Source organism: Antrostomus carolinensis, unplaced genomic scaffold (assembly GCF_000700745.2).
Source record: "Antrostomus carolinensis isolate BGI_N321 unplaced genomic scaffold, ASM70074v2 scaffold445, whole genome shotgun sequence".
Lineage (NCBI taxonomy): Eukaryota > Metazoa > Chordata > Aves > Caprimulgiformes > Caprimulgidae > Antrostomus > Antrostomus carolinensis.
This window is the reverse complement of record NW_010316891.1, coordinates 48,559-60,228: the sequence shown is the minus strand read 5'-3', so window position 1 is coordinate 60,228 and position 11,670 is coordinate 48,559. Positions and strand designations below refer to the sequence as shown.

The window sequence follows — 11,670 nt, the reverse complement described above, 5'->3', positions numbered from 1 at the left end:
CCCTACAAAAACATCCAGTTAAGGTTGGATAATAGAGATAAAGCAACGTGACTCAAGGCTTAAGCACAGACTGGACTTTTTCTCCAGACTCAAACATTCACAGCACATTTTCCCAGAACTTGGTTTTGCTTAATTCCCTTGCACCTAAAGTCAGAGCTCTGACCTGAAGATGAGCCAGTCCCTAACAGAAGCACAAGCACTCACCACTTCTGTATTATTAGGCTTCAGTGACTTGTATTCCTCCTATGAAACCTGGGCTGTCTAGATGATACTAGTGAATTGTTACAAAATGTTTGCTTTCCAACACAACACGAAGTAAAAATTTATGCAAAAAGCACATAGTACACAAGCTCAGGCCCTGTTTTAAAAATTACTAGATTGTCTGTGTCAACCTCCCAAAAATAAATGTACCACCCCTACTCTGAGCTTTGTTAACCTCCGAAGGTTTATAATGATGGATATCTTCCGCTGGCAAAAACTCTTAATAATATGGACAGGTTGGGCCCCATTAGTGCTGCTCTGGAGTGAGTCATTCCAGCCAGGTCACATAACTAACATCAGACATTCAAAATCACTTAAAAATATAATATCACAAATTATCTCTTCCACCAGTACTTTTCAAGCTAAGCACTTTTTGTTTCAGGGATGCATGTTAGGAAACTGAAATGCTACTACAGCACTTCTTTATCTCATCCTATTTTAAAGATAAAATACATTCATTTTTCTCTCAGAACCTACTGAAGGATTAGTGGTAAGGAACAAATGGCAACAGTGGAAGGATATTACCTATTGTGTGCATTTATGAGCGCATACATGCACACAGGCAAACACAGGCATTGTGCACTTTTCCTTTCCCTTGGCAGTATTAACTATAAACAATTCTGTTGAGTGATGATGCCACTGGAAGGATAAGTCTTCCTGGGATCCTGCACCATGCCCTTTACCCACAAGCCTCGCAACCTGCTAAAGCTTCACAGCACTCCTGGAAAAAATCTGTAGTATTGTATAGCTCTTTTAACTTTGTCAGACTCCACAGTGGGGAAAGTGCTGGCTTGACAAAAAGGGAAGTCCTGCCCTGAGGTTTTTTAAAATTCAAGAGAAAGAGACCTTCTAGGTTAGAGTGAGGAAAATAAAGTAATATTTCAGGCAAGTCAGAATTTCTGACAAATTCTGCTTCAGGAGAAGTAAAACAATTTTGTGGCTTGATGTCACTTATCTAGAATTTCCCTCTAACTAACAGGAGATATCATAGACAAGAGCAAGCTGCCAGAAGTTCAACATACCAGTTCTTCACCTCCTCAATTTTCAACTTCCACCTTCCTGTCGGTCAACTTGCCACAGGTGGGAGACATTAAGAAACTGAGACTCCCCACCTTGCAGCAACAATACAGGAGCCTGCCTCCAATCTCAACTTTAATGCTCTTTAAGCCCACAAAATTGAAATTACCCAGAACTTTTCAAAAAGCAGCTGTAACAAATCAAGCTGATTGTTTCCCAACAGTAAAGATATAGAAATTTGCAATATTTGGCAGAAAGAGCATTTTGCATTGAAAACCACCTCCAACAGAACGTATCTTGCTAACTCTAAGCTGAAATGTAAATACTTTTTCTCCCATTCTTTTACTGAGATCCCACAGCTCTCCAGTTGTCTATGAATCCCAGGGGGAAAAAAAAAAAAAAAAAAAAAATCTACTTCTTACTCCTGTCTTTGCTACTCTTATAAGTTTCTTGTGGCCATGCCAACACACCTATTTCTGATTCTGCCAAAATCTTTGATCCCAGTGGGACAACATATAGACTCGGGTTGGGGAGAGGAGAGTAAAAAAAAAAAATTAAAAAAAAAATCATAAACCTCTTTTGCCCTTACGTACCTACCTACACACACCACCCCACACCCATCCATTCTCCACAGTGATAGTAGACTTTACAATGGGAATATCATGACACCTCAAGGAAATCACATTTTCGACAGAACTACAGAACAGAAAAGACAGTAAATATTTGAATTAGAAGGGCACAGCTTAGGTAAACTCCTTACTGGCAAACACAGAACTAAATGTAGGAGGCAGTGGAAGAAAATAACAGGAGAAGTATTTTATCACCAACAGTTAGGTGCTCTTGACTGTAACAGTATAGCAGCCTCAGCAGTGAGGGATACCGTTTTAATAATCTGTGACTGAGCTGGAAACAATACAAGTAAGTATTTCTTTTTCAGAGAGTTCAGAAAACCGTAACATCAAAGCTTTCACAGTGATTTCTAAAGCCTTTGTGATGAGTAGCAAAATAATTATTCATACACAGTTGTTTCTCTACATAGTTGTTCTCACCATAGGCATTCTTCTCGGTTAGTCTCAGCCACAATCTAGTCATTTTCTGTAACTTTTGCAGAAGGAACAAAGGGGCCAGAGCACAACAGAGGATCTGTTCTGGCTATTACTGGCACAGGCAGACTCCAGAAGGGGAAGAGGATGTCAGTTCTGAGAAAAGAAGGACTTGACTGCATCCAGCTCATATTTAACCAACTCCTTCTCACAAAACCAATCCAGATAAAATTCAAGTGCTGTGTGAAAAGCTTTCCATGTTTTTCAAAATATCAGCACACAATAGATCTTCTACCAGCTATGGTGAGCTAAGGTAAAATAAATATAACAGAAGTGGTATCATAAGAATTCCTTGTCAAAACGCATTAACTTCACATAATCATAAAACCCTCAGAAAATGCAAGGAAGACAGATTTTATTGCTATCATAGAAGATCCCTAAATAAATATAAACACACATTCATATGTTCTTAGAGTAAACTCCCAGTTTCTGCAGCTTCCTTTTGTTATCATTGTTTTTTATGATGGTGGCTCATAGTCAGATACTTTTCATTCCAGCTGTTGCCAGAAGAAATACAAACGATGGAGTTTGGCTGCAGAGTGTGTCTAGCCATCCCAGAAAGAACAAGGCCAGGTTCTGGATATAGAGCACGTAGTCAAATAGTTGGTTGTAGTCTCAACCATTTCTTGTTCACCTGAGTCACAGACAGCTTTGAATCCTTTGTCACTGTGCACATAGCAAGATGCAACACGGAAGTATTAAATATTCCCGCAAAGTAAATGGAAACCTAATGCTGATCTCCTTTCAAGAGAGAAAACTGTTAAACTCTCCCTTTTTGTACCTTTGTATTACCCTCTGGCACATAAACTCTCTCCAGTAATTTGCCCTAAGAATTAATGCTGAGAATGGTCATAACACCCCTAAGAGTAGCTGAAAAGGTCATTAGAAATATCATACGGTACAGCTCCTTGCACCAAATACTTGCAGTTGCTTAGCAGATTCATTAAATACTGTTCATTGAAAAAATAATCCATGATAATTTAGTTGAATCTGCAGTTTCTCTTACGGAGATTTAGCTATTTATCTCTGAGAAAATTTTCTTTCATTGTTTAAATCATTACTGATGTTTCTGCACTATTTTTGTATTTTCATTATAAGCTCTTCCCACAAAGCCACAGTTACTCTTTCTTCCTTCTAGGTGCCAACTTTTCTTATGTAGGCCTCCATTTCTGCCTTTTGCCAACAAAAGTGCTCTTCAGTTCTTGAAAACCTTCACCTCAGCTCTAGGCTGCTATCAGCTACAATGAAAAATTCCTCATGGGGTTTTACTAAGCAGAATGTGTCCCCAAAGCAGAGTGTGTGATAGGTTTTTTTTCTGTGCTCACAAGGAGAAGAAGAGAGCATGGACACACATGAAGGCTCTGTGGGGAGTGAGTTCAAAGATCACATAGCTGTTCTGAAAGTAACAGGGCTGGCTTTGCACACACAGGACATGCGCTTTCAGGACAGATGCCAATGCAAGATGGACCTGTCTCCTGCTGGGTGCTGTCTCATTACTCTGAAACACGATGAGCTGTCAGAAATGTGCTATTCAGAAGCATCGTGAAGCAAATAATGCAGACTGCACTGAGATATGCATTTTTGTTTCACATCAGATAATAAGGGTGTTCTTAATAGTTACTGTAAATCATGAAGTTTTGCAGCTAGCTTTTGCCTCATAATTTGAATTCATCTCACAGTATTTGTGCACATCTTTATTAACTAGCTGGAAATTCTTGGGGAGATAAGCCACAGAACCAGAATTGCATGCTTTTTGATAACTTTCATTTGGAACTGAATCACTGTTTTACATTATTCCTTTTTTCCACCTCATTCTCAAACTGAAGTAGCTTAACTAATCTCCTTGCAAATTATTTCAGTGTTCAAATTATTTCACTATCTATCTCCTTCAAATTATTTATTTTTTCAGTGGCCATTGCAAGAGGTGGGGAAGCAACAATCCCACAGACCGACACTCTTCATCCCTTGCTCAACAATGGGTTATGATGCAGACAGTAACTAGTGAGGTTATACAGTTTCCATAGTGACTGTGTCAATGAGATGATCTATTTCTGGAATTCCATCAGAGATCACTAGTGTGGTTAGAATGGAAGTGTTCTGCAATCAGTGTCAGCCATCAACTGACCCAAGCATTGAGCAATGGAAGAATCCATTTCCCCAGGTATATTTTGGGGAAAATTAAACCACCTTGCAAAATGTCAGGAATATACCAAAATGTGCCTTGATTTACATTTTAATTCCATTTTGTCATAAGTATTACTGACTCCATCAAACTGTGTTTTAAATGATTATGAATGTCTCATGCTAATTCTATGACCATCCATGAAAGTACTTGCCACCCTTACATTATGATGGAAAGCATTAACCTATGCATTATTGTAGGATTGCTGGCAGTATCAGAGAAGCATATTCTAAGCAAAAGTTTAGATTTCTGAAGAGCAATCACTGAGTCTTGCTTCAGAGGTTCTATAAGACACCATGCCCTACATGGCCTACATTCTAACAGTCTGTCTGAATGTACCTAATAATGTTTCCCAAAGGCATTGCTTGATCAAATTTAACCCAGAAGGTCAAATTACAAAAGGCAGTTCATTTGCTACATCTTTATGACGTTTTTGTTAGGAACACCATTTCTGACAGACCCAGTCATTTCACTACTTGCAGTGCCAGAGCTTATGGGAATTAGATTCCATGAGAACTTACTCAAAACGTTCACTTTTTTCTGCCAGATAGAAATACTATATGTGCTCATTCTCAGTTTTAAATCTTACTGATCTTCATTGCTACAGAAGTCTCTAGCAGAGCAGCCTAGAAGACGGATAATGAGGCTGAGCACAAAGCACTCCAAAATTAATTTTCACTTTTGTTAAAATCTGTACTTCACTCAATATTTTTTTTTTTTTTAATCAGAAAAACATATGACAAACTAAAGGGGTGCTAATTGTAGATAACAACTGGGAGACTGGCAATGTAACTAATGTGCCTTATACTATCATTTATGTGATTCAGCTCTCTGACCAGTTCACCTACAGAGAAATACAAGTTCCCAATGAGTCCAGTGCTGTGTCTTTCAGTCTTTGCATTACCTTCAGCCCAAGCTTTTGAATGCACTTTTATTTTGCATTGTACTGAGACAACATTGCTCTTTCAGCAAAGTATTCACTTCGAATCTTTACAAGGATTTTGAATCGTGAGTAGAGCCAATGCAGAAGAACATCATTCTGTCCTTACGCATTACCTCTCTAGGCAGCATGCTGAGTGTCTTCCCATTTCAGTATATTGTATGCAAGAAACGCCTCTTCTGCTTCAACTGCTTTTAATGCAGGAAGAAGTAGCTCTGCTCAAAAGGCAAGACACATTGCCTTGCTATGGTAGGAGAGTTAATAGTAATAATGACCAAATCCTGGAACTGTGCCACCTTTTTAATTTAGCAGTACATTTCTGTAGGAGGATACATAAGCAGACACCCATTTGCTTAAACAAAATCCAGTCTTAATGAACTTTCTGATTCAGGATTGCAGTGGATTTCCCCTTGATTACAATGAAGCTCAATGAAACAAATAGGGAATATGTACTGGAAGTAAATGCGACTGTTGTTATTTTAAAAATTGGATTAACCTAACCCTATGTTCACCACTTCCTACACACATCATTTTGCTTAGGGTGTCAGTTCTATGACATACTTTCGTAAAATTTTGATTCAATCCTAATTAATAAAAGACAGCTGTATTGAAATAAAGAAAGCTAATAAAAATATGTTGATATTGGGATTTTATACAGAGGCTATGATCTTAGCATATAGGTAAAGCTTGAGGAAAAGCTGTAAAAGTACTTGCCAATTAGATACTAGGTTCTATATTTAATGTGCAATAAATCAAATGTTTGTTATAAATGATGTGTCACTGGAAAACTCTTCAGTGAAGAACATAAGGGAAGGAAGGGGAAAGGAAGTTGAGGAAAACCTCTGAACTCGCATATTGTAAGGTTCTGCAGACAAAAATGTCCTCTCTCATTAGCTCACCTTTGGCTACTGATCTCTCTCCTGTTGCATCTGGCACAGCTAGACAATATGTATCCGGACCTAAAAAAGTGCTTTGGGATCCATCACGGGGTTTGGAAAGCCAGACCTCCTGGCTTTCTGCCACTTCTCCACAGTCTACTTCTTGAGGCTCATCAGAGTGAATCTGGACACAGAAAGTTAAAGGCTGATCACCCTCTTCTGTGGCAGAGCTGTTAACCAGGTCAAGCCAGGACTGTCTCTCAGAATAAACCACTTTAGATGTCAAGGAAGATGACGACTCTTGGGAGTTGAAAGTGCTTTCAGGAGAGGAGAGAGAACAAGATGCTTCACTTGACATAGTCGAGGTGAAAGAAGACTTCTGCTGATCCTGCTTTCCAGAAACAAATTGGGAGGGGGGGGGAGAGAAAAAAGAAAAAATATTTCCAAGTTATTCCTGTTCCTAGGTTCTACATGTTATAGATATGCAGCTGAAATGCTAACTGACCAAAGTTTGAGGTAATCTGATTACCCACCCAAACAAGTCTGAGGTATGGCAGCCAATCTCCTACAGAACAGTAACTTCAGAAACTAAGCCACAAGGAAGTCAGAGGTAAAACAGATAAAATTCTAAAAATACCTAGAATCAAAGACCAAGGAAAAATATTGTGTTGAATGTAGCCTTCCATGCTAGGTCTCACATTCACATTCATTTACTTTCTTTTCACTTGATTGGTCTAATCAAGACTGCAGAAGAGAAACTCTGAATTAGCCATTGAACGTGAAGTTGTCTTAAAGCATTCAACAAATACGATTCCATAAACACAGACAGACAGAAATGGGCCCAAGCACTGAAGTACGTTGGCCTCAGCACACAAAGCCATTTTACTTGGTCTAATCATTCTCTAAGGCAAGAAGGCTGACAGGTAATATGATGGCAAGTTAATGGTGGAAAGAAAAAACAGACAGCCGTGGGGCAGAGGGCAGGAAAAAGGGAATGCTACAGGATTTCTGCTGCTCATTCACCTGCTAAGATTCATCCTTCAACACATTAATCTAGAAAGGGACCCAAACTTCACTAGAAATTTTTGAAATCATCAGAAATCATTAAGGCATCCTAGGGCCTTCCATACTGTACCTGTCACCCTCCCTCAACAAGACTGCATACAACCAGAGAGGTCTCAGAAACATCTAACAGTCATCATTAGGAGCTAGGAGTTGAATGGAAGAGAGTATGATAGATGCATGAGTCAATGTAAAGAAAGGTTGAGAGAAAGAATAACGTTTTGATAAGTATTTAGCTTCCCAGAAGAGTGTATAGATGCCTAGGTCTTTGTCTAGGGTAGGCATTTACAGTGATAGAGTTGTACTATTATCTGGTCAGCAAAAGCAACTCACACAAGAGGAATTAGCACCGGTCTGCTTCTTAGCCACCAAACACCACTCAAAAGATGAGACAAGAGAGTAAAATACACAAGTAATACATACACAGACACACAAATATATATACAAATACCTAGAATAGGATTAACTGACAGTAATAAATTTAGTAACAGAAGACAAAGGGAGATAAAGATTTACAGTGAAGCTCTTATCAGAAACTATCAGAAACTATTATGAGATCATCATTATATGAAAGCCAGATTTCTTATATCTGCTACTGCAGAAATTTACTCCTTCTGCAAATCATCTGCTACTGGACAATGCCAGAATCAGAATACCAAACTTGATGGACCTGGTACGTTTATGTTCTCAATACATATATAGAATAGAACTGTGTAAGGATTAAAACAGATGACAAGCTAAACTGGAAGTGCTGAAAATTACTGAGAAGGTGTTGCTAGGCAAACCTGGACAAGCTGCAAACACAATAAAGTGACTAGCTTGGAATACTTATTACTAATCTGACATGTTAGAAATAAGATGTATTCATATAAACCAAGTAAAGGGTGACAAATTTTTTTTATTATGATATATAGACTTCTGCAATTCAGTGTTGCTCTAATGTGTATCACTACCTTTTCACATCAAAAAAAAGCAAAGTAGATTTGCCTTCCTGTGCTTCTGATCTACCTGTACCATGTAGCTACTAATCAGTTCAAAAGATGAGGAAGACCAATATCAGATTGTGGGTCATCCTTTGTTTGTAACACTTTCCCCACTTTTGTAAATTTTCAAAGCCATTCCTCCAAGATGGTCCCAAATACAGCAGGACTAGACTTAATTTATATTCCTGTTATGAGAAGTACAACATTGTGTTTCAGATGCATTTTTGTTTTTAAAAAGGAAACCTTCACAAATGCACCCTAAAGCAAAGGACAAGGAGATGCTGTGACCTGGCACATTTCATCTAAGAGCTCCTATTGCAAATTGGAGCATTGTTGAAGCATTTGTACAGCCAAGCAGAACAACAGAACAGTAAAAGCTCTTGCTCACATGGTATAGATGGTCTAATTTCAATTGTTCAAAGACAGGAAAGGAAGATGTTAGATCTCAACTCTATTTTTCTGGCATTTGTCTATGCAAAAGAAAGTGCCATTAACATGAAAATTGTGCCTTACTGAGTGGAATATATTTTTGTTTTCATTTTCATTGTGTGTTAAATACAAAAATGTGGGTGAGAATAAAGATGACTGCCAGAATGTGTTTGTCTTTCTCTACATATGTGTTGTGGTTTGGTTTTTTTTTTTCCCTTTGGAATGACAAATGTTTACCTAACTTACTCAAGTGGTTCCTTTGGAAGTTTTGCAATCATCCATATAATAATAATAATAAATAATCTCCATTTGGGGACATTTAAAAAAGCAGATACTGGAGCCAGCAGATCATAAGGATTCCACTGGAGATCAATGAGTCTCTAGGCATTTTTTAGAGAAAAATTATCACCATGAAACAACTCAACTGTTCTTTTGGGACTGCTGCAATCTATTCTCTCAACATAGCTGCTGTTTTTTGAACTGTAAATTCACATGTACAGAAATTCATGCAGGTGGACAGTTTAACTTTTGTTTTACAGATGTTAAAATTTACTTGTTCCTCACTAGCTTTTTTCTTCCACAGTACCCAAAATCATGCATAAACATAGAAAGATCATGATCACTACTTTTTTATTTTTCAAGTTTCAAAACAGTTTGGGTCAGTAGAGAACAGAACAGCAAATTAAAACTTTGTGCTAGAAGTACAGCAACATGTTTGCTGCTCTAACACATAACAGAGCTTGCACCTGTGTGGCTATTAGTTTCCGGACTAATAGCTTTGAGTCTGGAGTTGATCTTAAGAAGTTTGGAGACCTCTCTGCTTAAGACAGCATTGGTTTGATTTTCCAAAATGTCCATAGCTCCTAATTCCTATTCTACAAAATCCCTTTGACACTTGGGAGGAAGAGGTGCAGTTTTTTAAATAATAATAATAATAATAATAAAAATAATAATAATAATAAAAAAGAAATTAACACCAGACAATGCCTGTGGCAATCTTGATGCTGGGCTGAGTTTCTAGAATGAGTGCCTCTTCCAGTAGCAATCTGAAAAGGTTCAAGCAGGCCTTCCAAAAGCAGTGTACCCCCAGAGCATCAACTGAAGTCCATCATGTTTGGAACCTCATAGTTTGGTTCAAAAGCTCCACAGTGAATGAAGAGACAGCAAGCAATACGTAACCAGCCTTCCCCGAGACAACCAAGAGCTCCACTCCTAGGATCGACTTCTCAATCTTTCCAGTGGTTTTCTTGCTCCAGTACTTGTCCAGGAGGGGGAGGGGCATTACATTGGTTATTTATAAGACAACTGACTTGCAGTTAAACACAGCTCCCTTGGTACCTAACTGCTCCCTACCCACTGCACAAGCAAGCTGAGCACAAGGCAGACACGTGGGAGCTGGAGCTTATTTCAGTAGCCACTTCTGGGGTGAAAAAATGACAACTTTGCTCAGGAGACACTAATCTTTGTCCATAGGAGAAGGGATTTTAAACTGGAGATAAGGAGAAGGGAAATCAGCTGAGAGACGTAGAGGCTGGAAAGAAGATAACCTTTAAGGGAAAGGCTGAGGAAGCAGGACCTCTTGGCACATGCACCATTGCCTGCCTCCCACATGTCCCCTGCTAAAACTTGGAGACCAGCACTCAAGAAGAGCACATGGGAAGGAGACAACTGGAGATTGCCTCTGCAGCAACAAACTGACAAGCAGCAGGAAGCCAAAAAAACAGAAAACTAAAAAGCAGCACCTGTTTAAAACTCATTCTCTGGAAAAATGCAGGCATTCACTCAGAGGTGAGCAGATGGAAAAGACATCTACAGCCTCTTAAAGGCAAGCCCCTGAGGTATAAAATTCAAGACGCTTCATAATCGGCCCTCATCCCAGAATAACTCTTGGAGAAGTATTGCCAAGGTTCCTATTTTCTCCAGTATTTATAGCCACTCGGCCACGTTTAACTTCCACTTAATACAGGCAATAAAGAATCACGTTTTACATAGCAGTGAACACCACGCACTCCCCGAGTTCCAGGTGGATTGTTTTACAGTGATTAACATTACACAGCTGTTTTAGGAGAGGAAGAGAAGACTGACTTATCAGACTGAAACAGAAGGGGCCAAGTGGGTGACAGTGTGACATACACTCCCAGCTTTATGCAGCTAATTAAAGACTGCCAGACAGGCATGCCTGTGCATGACATCTCTTTCTATTATTGCCTGTGCCTGCACAAGCTTCCCTAGTTCATCTGTATTTTTTAAATTTCTTCCTACTTTGCTGCCTCTGTGCCCTCTTCAGCTACTGGATGTCATTTCAGCGTGCCATACAGGAACCTGTACCACACCAGTGAGGTACCAGATGCTTCCCTTCCATCAGATGTAACGAGATTATTTAGTACTAAGTATATTACTGCATAGCCCTTGCTGTTAACTTTCAGCTCGGGAAGGGAAAGGCTTGAACTCTTTTTTCCTTATTTCAGCTGCATTACTATCCCAAACGAGATTACACATTTCTAAACACAGAATTAAGTAAAATTCATATCTTAAAGCATATGTAAGAGAAGATGAGATCACTGGGAAAAGCAACAATATAGAAACAAGATGAATAGGTCAATAAGTGGCTAATAATTAGGCAGGTCAATTTAATTAGACACATGAGGGTGTATAGTGCATAGTGTTTATTCTAATTTATGAAATGAAGTGAGGGAGGAAGGAATATTCTGGACAAACACACTGCAGCAAGACAGAAAATGTATAGATTTTAGGAGGATGCTTGTTTTCTTTTTTTATAGTCTGGTCTTTTTTTTATCACTGTAGAAGAGGCCTC

General features: G+C 38.8%; 1 protein-coding gene across 1 annotated transcript in view; it reads right to left on the bottom strand.

Annotated features, from left to right (window-relative positions):
* Window positions 1–11,670, bottom strand: part of IPCEF1 (interaction protein for cytohesin exchange factors 1) — a 42,517-nt gene that overhangs the window by 6,556 nt on the left and 24,291 nt on the right. The window contains exon 8 of the mRNA XM_010168367.1: window positions 6,403–6,769. Within this exon, the coding sequence (XP_010166669.1) occupies window positions 6,403–6,769 (367 nt within the window). The remainder of the gene's footprint in view (window positions 1–6,402; window positions 6,770–11,670) is intronic.